We start from the raw sequence: 18,485 nt of genomic DNA on the forward strand, positions 1-18,485 counted from the left end.
GCTGCCGCAGTGTCACAGACCTTGTGTTCAAGTGACCCTTTTTTTTCTTAATAACTGCCCCCAAAGCGTGAGAGTAGTGATGCTGCAACTCAGATCTGCCAAAGAGACACTGTACAGCGCTTCCATTAAGTGAAAAGGTGAAAGTTCTCAACTTAATAAGGAAAGAAAGAAATCATATGCTGAGGTTGCTAACATCTACGGTAAGAAAGACTTCTTTTTTTCAATATTTAGGAATAGTTGATGTACAATATAAGTTTCAGAAGTACACATAGTGATTCACAGTTTTTAAAGGTTATATTCTGCTTAGTCATTATAAAATATTGGTCATTTTCCTTGCACTGTACAATATATCCTTGTAGCTTATTTATTTTATATGTAGTAGTTTTGAACCTGTTAATCTCCTACCCATATCTTGCCCCTCCCCTTTTCCCTCTCCCCACTGGTAACCACTAATTTGTTCTCTGCATCTGTGAGTCTGTTTTAGTTATTGTTGTTATCTTCACTAGTTTTATTTTTTAAAGCCCACATAATTGATATCATACAATGTTTGTCTTTGTCTAACTTAATTCACTTTTCATGATACTCTCCAAGTCCACTATGTTATTGCAAATGGAAAATTTTCATTCTTTTTGTGGCCTAGTGATATTCCACTGTGTATTATACATCTTCATCCATTCCTCTGTCAATGGGCATTTAGGTTGTCGGAGATTTTATTATTTTCCTGTTATTGACTTCTATTTTGGTTTTATTGTGATCAGAGAACACATTCTGATTTCAATTCTTTTAAATTTCTTGAAGTTTGTTTTATGGCCCAGGATGTGGTCCACCTTGGTATTTGTTCGCCATCACTTGAAAGCACGTGTAATCTCCTGTTCTGTTGTTACGTGGCATGTCCTATAAATGTCTGTTGGATCGAGCCGGCTGAGGGCAGCTTTGGATCCTTCAGTATCGTCTCTGGTTTCTGCCTGAGGCTTGTTTCAAAGTTTTGCTAGAGGAGAGTAGATTTGCTTCCATCTGGGGGTAGTTTGGATTTACTACTCAGGTATGCTGGCTCCAGGGTGTCCACCCCATGGCCCCTGCCATCACTGGGGAAGCTCCTCTGGGTGCTCAGAGTTTGAACATCTTTCCCTGTTAACTCTGGGGATTTGTCAGCTCACAATTCCCTGGCTGTTCTGCCTCTTTGAAGAGTTTTTCTCTGTACATGCAAGTCACATACTTGGCAAACTCAAAGGAATTCCACACACAAAGCAATGCCTCATTCTCCCCAGCCCTGACTTCCACCCCCTCCACCTGCCGAGACCACCAGCCTCTGTGCCATCCCCTCATCAAGGATCGTCTCCACACACCCAACCAGGGAAGATCCCACTTTTCCCGGAGTGTCCAAACCCCCAACCCCTGATTGTTCAGTATCTGCAAGGGGCTCTTTGATAGGTTTTGCCCAGTTCCTAGGCAAGGAAGGTTATCAAGGAAGGTTAAGTGCGATCTTTATACCGTATCATGCTTGGAGGAGGAAGTCTGTTTCATATATTTAACATTCTGAAAATAATGCTTTTACGTGGCAACACAGGGAATTGATGACAGTGGAGTTTTAAGTTCCTTTTTGTTTTAAGTGTTGCTAAATAGGGAGAAAGAAAAAGTTACAGAGGCAGCCTGATGTCTAGGAGGAAACAGTGGGTTGAACTCCAGCATCCTGCCTGCTCTTCTGTCCTGCCTACCTCCCTTCCACCTCCTTTTGTCCAGAGAAATCAGACCTGTGAGTCTGATGTGACCCTCCTTGGGGCAGGCTTCCTTACCCTCCACAGGCAGAGTTCATGGGCCTCTTCTTTCCCAGCTCCTCTCCCACCTTGCGCCCCTCCCCCACCCTAGAGTTTCTCTCTCCTTCTCCTCCAACACCTGTGACACTTCACTCAGATGGTCAACACCACCTGGAAGTAGATGAGCTGGTCTGGGAGAATGTGTAGGAGAATGAAGATCATAGATCATATCTGGAGAGCCCACAGCCTGGAGGAAAGCAGAGGAAGAGAGGAGTCCAAAGTGGACGTGATGAAAAATCAGAGAGGTCAAACATCTTCCTCAAGGCCACACAGCACATTGACCTTGCATGCCTCGATGTGCCTTTGCAGCAAAATCAAAGGCGTCCACTCTCACTGAGCTGTGTGGCCTCTCCTAATTGGCTAGCATCCACTCTGAGTAAGACCTCCTCCCCTGGAAGGTAGTGTTTTTATCTACTTACATATGTGTACTCTTGTCACCCAATGTGAGCTGAGACTCCAGGTCCTTGTTCCACTATAGCGTCAGGAAGAGCCGGCAGATTAGGCAGAGAGAAAAAAAGGTCGTAATTCTTGAGTTTCAAATCGTTTGGGAACTTCCTCACAGAGCAAATGGTTTGAGAGAAAAGGGTTTAGTGGCAGAGAGGCCTTGGGGTTACAAAGGCCTCCTCTCCTTGTGATTTAGAGTAGGGAATACACTAGTGAGCCAGATGATTTTCCATTCCACCAAGCCTCTAAAACAAGAGGACTTTCTCTGGGCTGGAGAGAGAAGCAGTCTGGAGCGGAACAGAAGGGCACACCAGGCTCCTGCGAAGGGTTCTGCCCCCCGCTGAGCTGTGGAGCAGGCCAGTGTGGACAGTGGGTGAATGGAGACCCCGGATAGCTTTGGACTGCCTTGGAGCAGGGAGAGGCAAGACCCAGGGGTCTGAGTCTACCCTGTGGAGTAGAGATAGTCAGGGGGCTGGCACCGAAGGAGTGGGCACAGGGGAGAGGGCACAAGGCATTACACAGCCAAAGAGGTAGGAGGGTACACAGCGTGATACACAGAGTAGTCCTTAGGGATCGAGGCCATGAATGCACTGTGGATGCCAATAATGTGTGTAGAAGCAGACACAGGCCCCTGGCCTAGTCCATGCTGGGCACCATGTGACCCTTGAACGTCGATGAAGCAGCAGTAGTGGACAAGGCTGTGGTTGACTGAGATCCTGGAACTGCATGGCTTCCCTCTGCTTGAAAGCCACAGAGTGAATGCATTCATGGCATTATGTGGCTGTCTGGATCTGTCCATGCAAAAGCAAAGAGGTGTTGGGAGTCTGGGTGCAGAAGAATCCTAAAGAAAGCATCCTTTAGGTCCAGCTCTGGGAATCAGTTTACAGTCTCTGGAACTTAGTCAATATGGTGTTGTTACTGTTGTTGTTGTTCAATTGCTAAGTCTCATCCAACTCTTTTTGACTCCATGCAATGCAGCACACCAGGCTTCCCTGTCCTTCACTATCTCCCAGAGTTTGCCCAAATGCATGTCCATTGAGTTGGTGATGCTTCAGTATCAGTCCTTCCAATAAATATTTAGGGTTGATTTCCTTCAGTACAAATGTGGCTAAATGAAAGTCACTCAGTTGTGTTCAACTCTATACAGTCCATGGAATTCTCTAGGCCAGAATACTGGAGTAGGTAGCCTTTCCCTTCTCCAGGGAATCTTTCCAATCCAGGGCTTGAACCCAGGTCTCCCACAGTGCAGGTGGATTCTTCACCAGCTGAGCCACCAGGGGAGTTCCTCAGGGGGACTATCAGATGAACTGGAAATACTGCCCCATTAACTGCCCTTAAAACCAAGCTGGACTCTGTGGGGCTCCCAGGCATGGAGGTCTTTGTGTCCCCCATTTCTTGTAGGTAAGACTTCAGCCTCCCTGACCTTCCTGGAGTTCCAAAAGGCAGATTGGAACAGTTGCTAATTTAGGGAGGAGCAGCCAAGAAACAAGCTAAGGCAAGATTAAAGGAACTCAAGAAGCTCATTGAGATTGGGAGACCCCTGGTCTTGTCTGGCCCCACCTTTGGCCCACTGCCATAAACCCTCATCCAGTTCTCTGAAGTAGACGCACACAGGCTTTTTGAGGAGAAGCCTGGTGTGCCTCCCTTTGCCTGGCAAGGCAATAAAGCTGTCCTTTTTGACTTCATCCAAAACTCTGTCTCTGGGATTTGTTTCAGTGCTAGCGTACAGAGAAGCTGGGCTTTCAGTAACATCCTCAGGACTTGAACAAACCTGTATTCTCCACTGTTTTTTATAAGCAGAATTGTTGCAGGCAAGGGGACTCCTTCCAGGGCCCAAGAGTGGGCTTTTGTCTAACACAAGTGAATTGTCCAAATGGCAGGGTCATAGCCCATATTTTAAGAACTTGGTTATTAGAAGTTGGATACCTTGTTAGGCCTCAGGTATCAGAGTCTCTTGCATGGGTAATCAGCATTGGGTTTAACAGGCTCTGAACCGGGAGCAGATTAGTAGCTTTCCCAAGGACTTCAGCATCCCAGACAGTGGGGTCCACTTGAGAAATAATGTGGGCTGGAATGGAGACCTCCTCTGGTTGGGACTAAGGCAGATTGCATGGCTGGGTGCCTTCTCTGTGAGGGTCTCCAGAGTGGCGTATCATTTGGAATAGAGTGGTCCCTTCCCAGCAAGCAGCTTCATTCTTTCTGGAGCTATTAGTAATTGTCCTCCATTCTTCCCCAGTAGCATACTGGACACCTTCCAACATGAGGGCTCATCTTTCGGTGTCACATCTTTCTGTCTTTTTATACAGTTCATGGGGTTCTCACGGCAAGAATACTGGAGTGGTTTGCCATTCCCTCCTCCAGTGGACCATGTTTTGTCAGAACTCTCCACTATGACCCGTCCGTCTTGGGTGGCCCTGCATGACATGGCTCATACCTTCATTGAGTTATGCAAGCCCCTTCGCTATGACAAGGCACTGATCCCTGAGGTGGGGTGGCACTCAGGCATGAGCAGAGACTGATGTGCAGAGGTAAAACCCTAACAAGCAGCTGCACGGGGTGGGGAAGAGGGGATTCTGAATCGCTTGGTTTGAGGCCATACATCATTCCTGAGAATCAGACCGGATTGTCCAGGGAAACTAGTCAGCACAGAGCAGGCTGCCCCCGTACCTAATAGAAAATAATCTTCCTACCTGCCACATCAAGGGCTGCTGCAGCTCCCCTGGAGAATGACCAGGTGTCCTCTGGGAGCCAGGGAGGGTCCTGGGCCCTGTCAGTCTTCTGGAGCCCTGAGTCCCCTTCAGGACTGAGGGCAGTCCTGCTTCCAGTGATCCTCCTGTTTGTATTTTGGACAGGGTCCTGGTGGCCCTCTTCCCCACGGGTGACATTCATCCTTCCAGTAGCCTTCCTGGCTGCACTTCACACACATCCCTTCTCCACAGGGCAGGGCTCCAATCCAGGCTTCCTGGACCCTGTCCTTCCCATGAGTTTTCACAAGGGAAGGTAGCCCTGAGGTGGTGCAGGCATGGGAGCTGCAGTTTATTTTTCTCCCTGATAGCCCACTAGGACTTCCCTGGTGGCTCAGACAGTAAAGAATCTGCCTGCAACACAGGAGACCTGAGTTCGATCCCTGGGTCTGGAAGATCCCCTGGAGAAGGGAATGGCTACCCACTCCAGTATTCTTGCTTGGAGAACTCCATGGACAGAGGAGCCTGATGGGCTACAGTCCATGGGGTCACAAAAAGTCAGACACACTTTTACTCTTCACTGATAGCCCAAAATGTAAGAAAGGAGTGTGCTGCCAGGGACTTTAGTGGGTGGGGCTCTTCAAGGGATTGTCACAGAGATAAGTCCTATAGGCATTTATTGGCCTGACCCCAGAGTTCCAAAGAATAGCAAGGAGAAATAAGAAAGCCTTCCTAAATGATCAATGCAAAGAAATAGAGGAAAACAATAGAATGGGAAAGACTAGAGATCTCTTCAAGAAAATTAGAGATACCAAGGGAACATTTCATGCAAACATGGGTACAATAAAGAACAGGAATGGTATGGACCTAACAGAAGCAGAAGATATTAAGAAGAGGTGGCAAGAATACACAGAAGAACTATACAAAAAAGATCTTAATGATCCAGATAATCACAATGGTGTGATCACTCACCTAGAGCCAGATATCCTGGAGTGTGAAGTCAAGTGGGCCTTAGGAAGCATCACTACTAATAAAGCTAGTGGAAGTGATGGAATTCCAGCTGAACTATTTCAAATCCTAAAAGATGATGCTGTGAAAGTCCTGCACTCAATATGCCAGCAAATTTGGAAAACTCAGCAGTGGTCACAGGACTGGAAAAGGTCAGTTTTCATTCCAGTCCCAAAGAAAGGCAATGCCAAAGAATGTTCAAACTACCATATAATTGCACTCATCTCACATGCTAGCAAAATAATGCTCAAAATTCTCCAAGCTAAGGTTCAACAGTACTTGAACAGAGAACTTCGAGATGTTCAAGCTGAATTTAGAAAAGGCAGTGGAATAAGAGATCAAATTGCCAACATCTGTTGGATCATTGAAAAAGCAAGAGAATTCCAGAAAAACATCTACTTTTGCTTCATTAACTATGCCAAAGCGTTTCACTATGTGGATCACAACAAATTGTGGAAAATTTTTCAAGAGATGGGAATACCAGACTACCTTACCTGTCTTCTGAGAAATCTGTATGCAGGTCAAGAAGCAACAGTTAGAACTGGACATGGAACAATGGACTGGTTCCAAATTGGGAAAGGAGTACATCAAGGCTGTATATTGTCACCTTCCTTATTTAACTTATATTCAGAGTACATCATGTGAAATGCTGGACTGGATGAAGCTCAAGGTGGAATCAGGATTGCAGGGAGAAATATCAATAACCTCAGATATGCAGATAACACCACTCTTATGGCAGAAAGCAAAGAGGAATTAAAGAGCCTCTTGACAAAAGTGAAAGAAGAGAGTGAAAAAGCTAGCTTAAAACTCAACATTCAAAAAATTAAGATCATGGCATCTGGTTCCATCACTTTATGGCAAATAGATGGGAAACAATGGAAACAGTGACAGACTTTATTTTCTTGGGCTCTAAAATCACTGCAGATGGTGACTATAGCCATGAAATTAAAAGACATTTGCTCCTTGGAAGAAAAGCTATGACAAACCTAAATGTTATGTTAAAAAGCAAAGACATTACCGAAAAAGATCCGTATAGTCGAAGCTATGGTTTTTTTGGTAGTCATGAATGTGAAAGTTGGACCATAAAGACAGCTAAGCACTGAAAAGTTGATGCTTTTGAACTGTGGTGTTGAAGAAGACTTTTGAGAGTCCTTTGGATAGCGAGGAGATCAAAACAGTCAGTCCTAAAGGAAATCAGTCTGAAATATTCATTGGAAGGACTGATGCTGAAGCTGAAACTCCAATACTTTGGCCACCTGATGCGAAGAACTGACTCATTGGAAAAGACCCTGATGCTGGGAGAAATTGCAGGCAGGAGGAGAAAGGGACGACAGAGGATGAGATGGTTAAATGGCATCACTGACTCTATGGAAATGAGTTTGAGCAAGCTCTGGGAGTTGGTGATGGACAGGGAAGTGCTGTCCAGGACTGGTGTGTTGCAGTCCATGGTGTTGCAAAGAGTCGGACATGACTGAGTGACTGAACAAACTGATCAGGTTAGGGGATCGAGGCAGAAGAGGTGTCTAATTAAGCAGGGGAAACTGGGCTTGTAGCCATCAGACCATGAGAAAAGGTTTGTCTTACAAAGACAACAGCGAGGGCCCTGTAAGCACCCAAAATCAGTTTGGTGAGCCTGAGGAGACCCCTGGGGTTAGTCAAGGGGAGGAACAAGAGCCAGAAAAAGTGACTAGAGTCCCAAGTCCTACACCCTTCAGGGAGAGAGGGAGGAGACCTAGGCCCTGTGTCACTAAGCAGATTACCTTCATTTTTGGAGAAAGAAAAATGTAAACAAAGAGACTTCCCTGGCAGCTCAGACGGTAAAGCGTCTGCCTATAATGCAGGAGACCCGGGTTCTATCCCTGGGTCGAGAAGATCCCCTGGAGAAGGAAATGGCAACCCACTCCAGTACTCTTGCCTGGAGAATCCCATGGATGGAGAAGCCTGGTGGGCTACAGTCCATGGGGTCGAAAAGAGTTGGACACGACTGAGCAACTTCACTTTCACTTTTCAAACAAACAGAGCTGCAGGGTAGAGCAGAAGCCAGAAAGTGGAAACAAGACAGGGTCAAAGCCCTCCTTGGGAGGTTGTCCTTGTGCTGTTGAGGATGGACACTTCTTTACATGAGCAGGACAGAGATAACTTCCACCCACTGGGAAAGCTGGCAGGGAGGTGCAAGGACCAGTAAACAGGCTAAGAAACCATAAGGGGATGAGAGAAGGAGGATATGAGAGAAATCCAGGGCAAAGAGAGAAGGTGCCCAGCCAGGACGCTTCCTCAGCCAGAGATTCACAGGCCCCCTGAGGAGGGTGATTGATCACTTCCTCTGCTCGGGGGTTGATAAAGTCTGAGACCCTCACATGTAACCAGGGGTGCAATAGGCTGTGAGCCCTGAGAGGCACTCAGAGAGGGCCGGGCCACAGATGTACTGGGAGACTCCCATTGTCTCCTTATTTGGGCCCCCGATGCCGTTCTGACATTCTGGAACCGGGTCAAGACTAAGATCGAGGAGGGAGGAGGAATCAGACTTGAGGAGCCGTGAGGGGAAACTGACCCAGTCAGGCTGCCAATTGCCACAGTCTTAATTTGGAAGTCCAAGTGGTGGACCCTGTGGATCTTCTCAGGCCCGAAGAACTGGAGTGATGGGGAGAATGACAAACATGAAGAGAAGAGCCTTGGGCTTGGTGGACTCCTTCAGGGCCAGAGAACTGGTCTCCACTAGATCTCCCAGGCAGCATTAGCTGCCACCTAATGGCTACTCAAATCTTCAGGACTAATTCCCAGTCGTCTTCTGCAGTGGGCAGCCACAGCCTAGTAGATCGATCCAGGTTATGCCCTTTGATGTCCCTTTCGTGACTGCCACAAAAGATGTTGCAGGAGAAGGGTGGGGAGGAGTGAACAAGGTCTCTAGAGAGTCACCAAGTGAGGGACCTTAGCTTCACACAGGAAAGAATTTAAGAGTAAAGTGGTTGGAGAAGGGGCAGGATTTCTAGGAACCAGGCCACTGCTCACTTTTTGCCCTCTTATGGTCAGCCTCAAAACTGTCATGCTGCCTGTGTGTGTGTCATTTAGATGCTAATGCATTACATTGAGCATAGACTGAGGCTCAGAGTCTGCTGGAAGTCGACTTTTCCACTATCTTGGACCTGATTGGTTCCAACTAGCTTTTGTTGTATCCTCAAAATCTGCTGTTTAGTTGCTAAGTCATGTCCGACTCTGCGACCCCATGAACTGCTTTTAATTGTTGTGCCCTTCCCCTTCCTACCTGTCTCAAGAGGAATAACAACCTTCTCCTATCTTTATGACAGGAAGTAATTCTGCATCTTAGAAGGAGGTTCTTACACAGTGACAGACACTTGGAGATATGGCTACTGGATCCTTCACATTTCTGTTTTTAAAGTGATGGCTCCCAGGTTCTTGACAAAGACATTCCTGGGTCATAAACTTGACAAAAGGCCTATCTAATCTTCAAATGGATTTATATATGTTTCAAAGAGATGTTGTTAATATCTATCTATAGCATCATTCGGAGAAGGCATTGCCACCCCACTCCAGTACTCTTGCCTGGAAAATCCCATGGACAGAGGAGCCTGGTAGGCTACAGTCCATAGGGTTGTGAAGAGTCAGACACAACTGAGCGACTTTCACTTTTCACTTTCATACATTGGAGAAGGAAATGGCAACCCACTCCAGTGTTCTTGCCTGGAGAATCCCAGGGACCGGGGAGCCTGGTGGGCTGCCGTCTATGGGGTCACACAGAGTCGGACACGACTAAAGTGACTTAGCAGCAGCAGCATAGCATCACTGGCTCAATGGACATGAATTTGAGCAAACTCTGGAAGATAGTGAAGGGCAGGGGATCCTGGCGTGCTGCAGTCCATGGGGTCGCAAAGAGCTGGACATAACTTAGAGACTGAATAGCAACAACAACAGACATAACCAAACCAAGCCTGCATCTGTTCACCTGATGCACGGCAAAGTCAACCTACTGGCACCAAGTGGTACTGAAGGAAAACGCAGCCTTTACTGCAGGACCAAGGTTACTGCAGCTCATGCTCAAAAGACTCAACTCCCCAGTGGCTTTTGGGAAGGCTTTCAAAGACAACATTAGGGGTGAGGGTTCAAGGGTGTGTGATCAGCTCGTGATCATTCTTCTTAGTTGGTGGTGGTAACAGGGTGGCGTTTTGGGAATCTTGGTTATCAATTTTTTGGCTTTAACCAGTGTGGGGTCTACATGTTGGTGGTCAGCATGCTGTTAACTTCTTCCACCTTGTGGGGGTTTCAGTATCTGCACAACAGCTCGAGGATATGGCTCAGGATTTTATATAGAGCCCTTGAAAAGGAACTAAAGGTTCTTGACTTTCTTATGGATCCTTACTCTCTCACTGTCTTTCCCTGGACTTTTCTGAATCAATTTTGAATCCATTCACTGGCACATTTTAGCCACATTTGTTACAATATTTTGGAAATTGCTTGACATTGTAAAAGGTAAAGTGTTGTGGGTACAGTGAGTACTGAAAAATCCAGAGCTGTTAAAGAAAAAAACATTCAATGACACAGTAAGACAGATCTTATTCAGTGGTGGGAGGCGAGGGTGTCGGGGCACATGATTTCAATTGGTGTAGGGACCACTGGCATGGAACCTTGCAGTTTGGGAGAGAGGTTATGCTCAACTCTGAATACAGCAGAGGCAGTGGGAATTTATATAGCAAGGAGCAGGATGAGGTGGGTGGATGGAAAATTGCGAAGGGAAACATCAGGAAACAGGGAATTCTGGCCGAGCTGACTAGGCCTGGGGGATCAGACATCACCAAGGCTGGTAGAAGATGAGGAATCCAATCAGATATGGAGAAGTGGGCTGTTCTGTTTAAACTGACTTAGCAGGATTCTTCCTGAAATCTGACAACACAGAGACAAAAAGGAGTCCAAAAGTCAGCCTTCCTTCAGTTAGAGAATCTTCATCAGCTTGTTCACTATATTGTGCAGACCCTTCATTTTATTATTCTTAACAATGGTTTAATGTTAAAATGTTAACATATTGACAAACTCCAGGAGATAGTGAAGAACAGAGAAGCCTGCCAGGCCTGCTGCAGTTCAAGAAGTGGCAGAAAGTCGGACACGACTTGGTGACTGAATAACAACAACGGTTTTTATTTATTGAGCCCTTGCTGTGTGTCAGGCACAAAGTCAAGTGTTTTAGATATATCTACAAAACCTCCCCACAGCCCTGTCAGGAAGATATAGTTATCTCCAACTCAAAGATGAGAATATGAAACTCAAAAAGCGAAGTGACTGGTCTAGGGTTCCATATGTGCAGAGTAATAGTGTTGGAGTTGGAACCCCCCTTTGTCCTATTTAAATGTCCACTGTGGTAACCTGTAAGTAGGACAATGCAAAAGACAGATATAAGCAACAGAATTCACCTCTTAACCTCTTGTCTTCCCGGAAACCTCAGCCCCTGGCCTGCAGCCCCAGGGGATGGCACTCTGCCCCCTGGCCCAGGTGAGCCAAGACACACCTCGCTGTACTGGGCGAGGCCCGACCCCGCGGTAGCCAATAGCGCTGGCTCCTCTTGGGGGCGGAGCTCTCCCGTTTCCGCGTCCTGATTGGGCTACTCGGGGGCGCTCCAGGATGCGCGATCTGATTGGGTGTCTCTGGGGCGGGGCCGGGGCGGGGCGGGGCGCGCCAAGTTTGGGAGCAGGTCTGGAGCGCAGATCACGTGGAGGCTAGCGCGCGGGTCCCAACTCTGGTGGTGGTGGCAGCAGCCGGGAGCTTGGTGTTTCTGGCTGTGCTTCCTCCCCCGCGGCTTCGAGAAGCGGGATCGGGTGAGTGCAGAGCGCCTTGCTGGCGCCTGGGGTGAGGGGCCGGGGCGCGCGGCTCCAGGTCGAGACCCGTGCGGTTGGGTTGACCGCACCTCGAAGGCTCGGTGCAGGTGCCGGCGGCAGCCTTCCTTGTGGAACTCTAGATATCAGTGCAGCGCGTCACCTTGTCCCAGTATCTTTCCGGCGCGGCTGTGTCCAGGTGTTTCCCTGTAGCCCATTTCGCAGACGGGGAAGGGGAGGCTCAGAGAGGGGGCCCGATGGAGCCCGCGCGGTCCCATTGCACTTGCGGCCGCCCTGGGGATGGTGGTGGGCGGCGAGCCTGGCCTCCCCACCCCTCACCCCGGCCTAGGAGACAAGCGTTGTCCTGTGGGGTTCGTGGCCCAGGGCCCTGAGCGTCGAGGTCCAGGAAGTTAAGCGACCTTTGGTCAACTGAGGCAAGCACAAACGCGATTAGAGCTGGCAGACTGGAAACACCAGTTCACGTTCTTATGGGCTCATAATCTTTTTACTTGACGGAACGGGCAGTGGACGTGGGCGATTATGGTTTTGTTTAGCACTGCTGCTGCCAAGTCGCTTCAGTCGTGTCCGACTCTGCGACCCCATAGACGGCAGCCCACCAGGCTTCCAGGGAGTCAGGGAAAAGAGTTCAGATTCCTTCTGTCACTATTATATGCCACCTATTATATGCCACTATTATATTATAAGTAGGGCACACACACAGACAGTAATCTCCTCAGGACCAACAAGGGGCTGATCCCATTGTGTGACAAAGACCCAGGAAAGATCTGGGGGTGTGGGAAGGATGGTAACCCTGGGAAGTGAATTCACTTACTCGGATTGTTTCCCTGGGCTTGAGGTGTTGATCATGGACAGTGTCACAGGTAAGTGACATTTCTCTAACAGAAACACCAATAGCATGACACAGTGACAGCTGCAGCGGGTTGTGTTTCCCAGGGTGCTTAGAGGTAGTTAAGATGGCCCTAAGGTACCCAAGTCTCTTTAATAATAACAGTAGCTGCTCTCTGTCTCTCTCTTTTTTTAATCTCTTGACCACACCACATAGCATGTGGGACCTTAGTTCCCCAACGAGGGATGGAACTCATGGCCCCTGCAGTGGAAGCATGGAGTCTTAACCACTGGACCACTGGTGATGTCTTGTAGCTGCTGATTGTTGAATAGTCACTCTGCCTGGTCCTGTCTGAGTGCTCTGTGTTGTATACCTCATTTAACTCCAACCAGCTCAGGACTGTGGTCATCCCTGTGTCATGCACAAGGGGACTGAGAAACAGGTGTCCGCAGCTCGTTAGGAAGTGGAGAGCGGGACTCAAACTCTGCAGGCTGGCTCTGCAGTGAGTTCAGTACAGCTCCCTTGGATGTGACCTTCACTGATGGGAAGTGGGGCATAGCGGGGGTCCGACCCATGGAACAGCCACTGCTCTCACGAAAGGAACCTTGATCTTCTCCAGTCGGGTTTCTCTAGTTGTTAGTTTCAGACAGGTATTTCTCAAACAGGTACATTGGGAAACGACATGAGACCTAGGTCCTTGAGCACAGTTTGAAACCTGTGAGCTCTATTCTGCCAAGGTGAGGATCTTATCTCATCCCTGGACTGGACTTTAGGCCCTCGAATCTCATCTCCTCGTCTCTGTTGTGTTCCTCATTTCTGACCCTTGACAACTGAAACCTCTTCCCATTTTCGGGCCTTTGGACTGGTGTTTGCTCTTGCCCCCTGTCTCACAAGCTTGGCTCCTTTCCACTGTTCTGATCTCAGCGCAGGCGCTTTTCATGGCAGGTCTAAACAAGCCCTCTGACTGTTTATTACCCTTCTAACAGTCATCACCAGAGAAAGCAATGGCACCCCACTCCAGTACTCTTGCCTGGAAAATCCCATTAATGGAGGAGCTGCAGTCCATGGGGTCGCGAAGAGTCAGACACGACTGAGCGACTTCACTTTCACTTTTCACTTTCATGCATTGGAGAAGGCAATGGCAACCCACTCCAGTGTTCTTGCCTGGAGAATCCCAGGGACGGGGGAGCCTGGTGGGCTGCCGTCTATGGGGTCGCACAGAGTCGGACACAACTGAAGCGACTTAGCAGCAGCAGCAGCAGCAGTCATCAGTCCCTGATGTTATCTCTTGTGAACTTATTTACTTTTTTAGATCCTGCTTCTCATAATGGCAGGGCCTCTGTCTTGTTGACCCTTGTATTCTGAGCTCCTAACTCAGTGCCTGGGACACAGGTGTCACTTAATAAATATTTGTTAAAGGAACGAATGAATCCATTGTAGGTTAATGATAGTGAAGTAAAGTTCCTAAATGTCAAAAGCTTATTTCTCATTAAATGTAGAATTACTGTATGACCTGGAAATTCCACTTCTGGGTATAAACCCAAAAGAACTGACAGTAGGGACTGGATATTTGTGCACCTGTGTTCACGGCAGTGTTCCTTGCAATAGCCGGGAGATGGGAGCAGCCCAGGCATCAGATGGATGGGTGGATGGATAAACAAGACGTAGTCTCTCTGAACAGTGGACTGTTATCCAGCCTTTAAAAGGAAGGAAACTCTGACACGTGCGCCAACACAGTTGAACTTTGGTGCCATTGTGCTGTGTGAAATAAGCCAGCTACAAAAGGACAGATATTGTGTGACCTCATTTACAGGAGGTCCCTGAAATAGTCAAATTCATAGAGATAGAAACTAGCATAGTTGCTACCCTATGCTGGAAGGGAAGGGAATGGAGCATGTTTAATGGGGACACAGTTTTAGTTTAGGAAGGTGGAAGCATTCTGAAGATGATGGTGGTGGAGCTGCATGACAGCGTGGGTGTTTTTAATGTCACTGAGCTGTGCACTTCTGTCACAGTTCAAAAAAAAAGTGAGAAAAGTGCAAGGTGTCCTGTTTCTCAGCCAACATCCAGACCTGAAGGATAGATGCTCAGTGTATCTTCCGGTCTTCCCTCTGATGTAAAAGAGGACAGTCTCGGGATCTTTGTCTCACTTGTTTGCCAGCTGTCAGGGCATCCCCCCAGGCCCTGCCAGGTTGATGTGTGAGCTAATCATCATATTCAGGATCTCTGCCTTTCTTACTGTAATTTAGAATGCCGCAAGATATGCATTATACTGTAATAGATATTACAGATTTAACTGAAACAAAACAAAGAATACTGAAGTTATTGTTTTAATGAAGAATTCAGACTTATTTGATTTTTGGTTTTTTTTTTTTTAAAGAACTTTAAAAAGAACTCAAGTTGGATGGATTTAATGAATGTGAACCGAGCACTCCATTTGTGGGTGGGGGTAACTTGACCTGAGTGGTAACAGGATGCAGGGTGGGAAACACCCCCAGAGAGCGGCAGCAGGAGCAAGGGGGCCCTGCTAGTCTTGGAGGGGGGCCAACCACACAGACACCCCTCACCCAGGGGTTGAGAAGGAACTGGGACTCCCAAGTTCACATCTTAGATGAGAGGAGGGTTTGTTGGCACTTCCTGGGTGGTCCAGTGGTTAAAACTCTATGCTCCCAATTCAGGGGCACGGGTTTGATCCCAAAAGATCCCACATGCTTTGCGGTGCGGCCATAAAAGAGAGTTTGCTATGAGGGCAAAGGGCTGCGGGTGGCGATGCTGACAGGAGATGCTGAGGCCACAGGTGGAGGTGGAGCGGAGTGGATCTGAGTGCCTCTAGGAGCTGAGGCAGATCTAACTTTCCTGGGAGAGGGGGGAGAAAGCATTCCAAAGGGACTTTAGTTACTTATTTGGTGCTTGAGAAATACTTGCTCTGTGTTGCTTGAATCCTTTTTAACCTTGAGCAGTTGGAATTTCAAAGAAACTTTTCTCTTTGAAAAAACTGTAGGACGAGTGTACCCTTTTGGTCTCTGGTTTTCTGTGGGTTTGCCACCACCTGCTGAGGGCACATGGGAAGCAGCCATTGAGTTCAGAGAAGCCATAGCCAGGTGTCCAGACCACCTCGTCTCCCTGCACCTCTTGGGGGTGTGGCAGAGGCCCTGGCACGGGGGTTGGGGCCACTTCTGCCTCAGATGCATTTGTGGCCAAAAAGTCCTGCACTCACTGCTGGTTTTGCAGGAGTGGCCATGTTTCTGATCCCGTTGTGCTTATGTTAAAATAATGGCTGCTTCAAAAACCGCAGTTTGGGATTTCCTGGCTAAAGCTTCCTGCTGGTAGATATTTGCTTTCCCAGAGATTAAGGAGGCTGCTGTGACTGGGGACTGTGTGGCTGGTTTGTTTAGTGAGTATATGTGTCTAGCAAGTGATACTGCATGTGCGCCTTGTGCAGGAGAACCATGCTCTTCCTGCTGTATCTGCTCTGCACTCTCCCAGCTGCTGTTGATGGCACCTGTGACACCAGATGACCAGCCGGCTTTCCCTCACCCAGCAGTGCTGCCCCACTGGCTGGTGTCGCTCATTTCAGCTCAGTTCTGATATGAGCCAGAGTGAGCACAGACCTACAGGTTAATCCCACCAGACAGCCGCCCTTCCCCACTTCAGATGCCAGTCACAAGTATCAGGTCCCCAAGGGACCCACAGCTTCTGTCCGACTTGGCTCCCAGGACCCTCCTTGAACTCAAACATGTTCTAGAAGAGCTCTCAGAACCCAGGCAGACACTAACTTACGTTCACCAGTTCATTAAAGGATATGACAAAGGACACAGATAAGCAGCCAGAGGAAGAGATGTTCAGGGCGATGGCTGGGAAGGTCACCGTGGAGTTGGGGTGCACCACCCGGAAGCTCCCTGAACCCTGTGAGGGGGTCATTAACTCCAGCCCCTTTCCCTCTCTGGAAGAGTTGAGGGGGCTGGAAATGCTTCTCATCATGGCCTGGTCTTTCTGGGACCAGCCCCAACTTGGTAGCCTCCCACCCCGAGTTGCATCATTGGAACAAGAGATGCTCCTGTCACTGGGAAGTCGCAGGGACCTGTGTGTGTGTATAACTATTTATATTCTCATGGTGCTCTCAGTAGACTGCGTCTGGTGGGCCCCTTCTCAGCCTGGTGTCCTCTGGTCGCCCCCAGCGCTTGTCCTTGTGGGCCCGCTTATCTGTCTGCATTCAGTGTGCTCACTGCTTCCTGCTCACCTTCCCCCAGGAAGCCCCATGAAGGTTCGGTCTGTTTGGGTCTCACTGTGTTCCCAGTCCCGACCTGGGGCTGCTGCTGAGGGGAAGGGCCTCAATAAGTAACTGTTAAGGGAATGAATTTGAAACGAAAGCTTATCTAATTAATAGAAAGTACTGAAAGTTGCCAACCATCGATTAAAGGAGGTCAGTTCCTGTAAACATTTATGCTGTTCCTTTAGCTGAAATACCACTGAGCTCAGACTCTTGTTCTTTGTGGGGATGTATGTGAAGACACAAGCCTGCTGTATTGTGATGATGCCGAGTCCAGGTGTGTACCTCTGCCTGTGGACCTGACCAGAGGCCCAGGGTCAATCCAGAGCGCGTCCTGCAGCCCCAGCCACGGAACACCAGGTGGAGCCTCTGCGGGGTTTGAGACTCTCCTCCAAGGCCAGTGGGCTGTGCAGCCCTCCATTAAGATACTTTTCTGAGTCTCATTTTCACTACTTGAGAAATAGAAAAAGTAGTACATAAGTCAGCAATTCACTTGTTCATTTGGCAAATATTACTCACATATGGCTGCGCTGGGTACTGTGGGAAATTTTTTACAAAGTAACCATCAGCCCTTGCCTTCAGGAAGCTGGCTTAGTTGGGGAGCTAAGCCACAACCAGGAGAAGTTCAGGTAGGAAGAGGGGGTGCTGGGCTCCCCGAGGCTGGAGCAGCCTCGAGGCAAGGAGGGCGGGTCTCCTGAGGAGCCAGTGACCTGCAGGGATCCACAGGTGGTCCCACGTGGTGGATCTGCAGCAGAGTTCTCATGTTCTCCAGGCGGTTCTGGGACAAGGCCCACACGTGTGTCAGTACTTCAGCAACTTGGGAACTGACAGGTGATGATGAGCTGTGACTGAGTTTAATATTTGAAGCTTTTCCATTTTTAGGTGCCTCTGAACCAGCACAATGGCAGCTCCAGTCAACAAGGCACCCAGAGATGCCGATTTGTGGTCCTTGCATGAGAAGATGCTGGCACAGCCCCTGAAGGACAACGATGTCGAGGTGAGGCTGTGGGTGTTCTCACAAGTTTTGCTGTTGGAGGTCCTTGTTCAGGCCTCTGATTCTCACCAGAAATGAGCTGTGTTTGGGACAGCCTTGTGGTTTGGATACAGGACAGGTTTATAGGCAGTGGCTGCAAAGTGGCTGCAAGTCCTTTGAGGGTGCATTTAAATCTGAGTTTCTGTGAAGAGCAGTGTGCTGGCTGCTGCTGAGGAAAGGGGAAGGGGTGGGGTCACTGAGACTTGACCCTCTTCTTACAGTTCAGGGGAGCATTTCTAGAAGCATCTTTTATTTATGTATTTTTACAACAGCTTTACACGTGAGATAAGTGAATGCACTTAACATACAAGTTGCCCATTTAAAGTACACAATTCAATGGTTTTTAATGTATTCATGATTGCTTTTAGAACATTTTAATCCCCCCAAAAGAGACCTCAAACCCATCAGCAATTGCCCCCCTCCATCCCCCAGATTCCCAACCCTCGGCAACCACCAGTCTGTTTTCTGTCTCTGTGGATTCATCTAGGTATCTGTTATTTTAAGGAAAGGAATAAGGAACAAAGTTCAGGAGGGAAACTTGGTGAAATCTAGGGATGAAAATAACA

The 18,485-nt window shown here is 48.2% G+C and overlaps 1 protein-coding gene across 4 annotated transcripts in view; it reads left to right on the top strand.

The window, feature by feature from the left end:
• Positions 1-18,485, top strand: part of SHMT1 (serine hydroxymethyltransferase 1) — a 26,756-nt gene continuing 8,271 nt past the window's right edge. For 3 of the 4 annotated variants that reach the window (XR_008200995.1, XM_052657090.1, XM_052657092.1), the window contains exons 1-2: positions 1-200; positions 17,769-17,883. Coding sequence is in view for 3 of the 4 variants with exons in the window: in XM_052657090.1 (XP_052513050.1) it covers positions 17,788-17,883 (96 nt within the window). In the remaining variant the exon portion in view is untranslated. Of the gene's footprint in view, positions 201-11,643; positions 11,773-17,768; positions 17,884-18,485 lie in introns of those variants that run through there. The other variant, XM_052657091.1, reaches the window with a different exon arrangement.

This window comes from Budorcas taxicolor, chromosome 19 (genome assembly GCF_023091745.1).
Source record: "Budorcas taxicolor isolate Tak-1 chromosome 19, Takin1.1, whole genome shotgun sequence".
Taxonomy (NCBI): Eukaryota; Metazoa; Chordata; class Mammalia; order Artiodactyla; family Bovidae; genus Budorcas; species Budorcas taxicolor.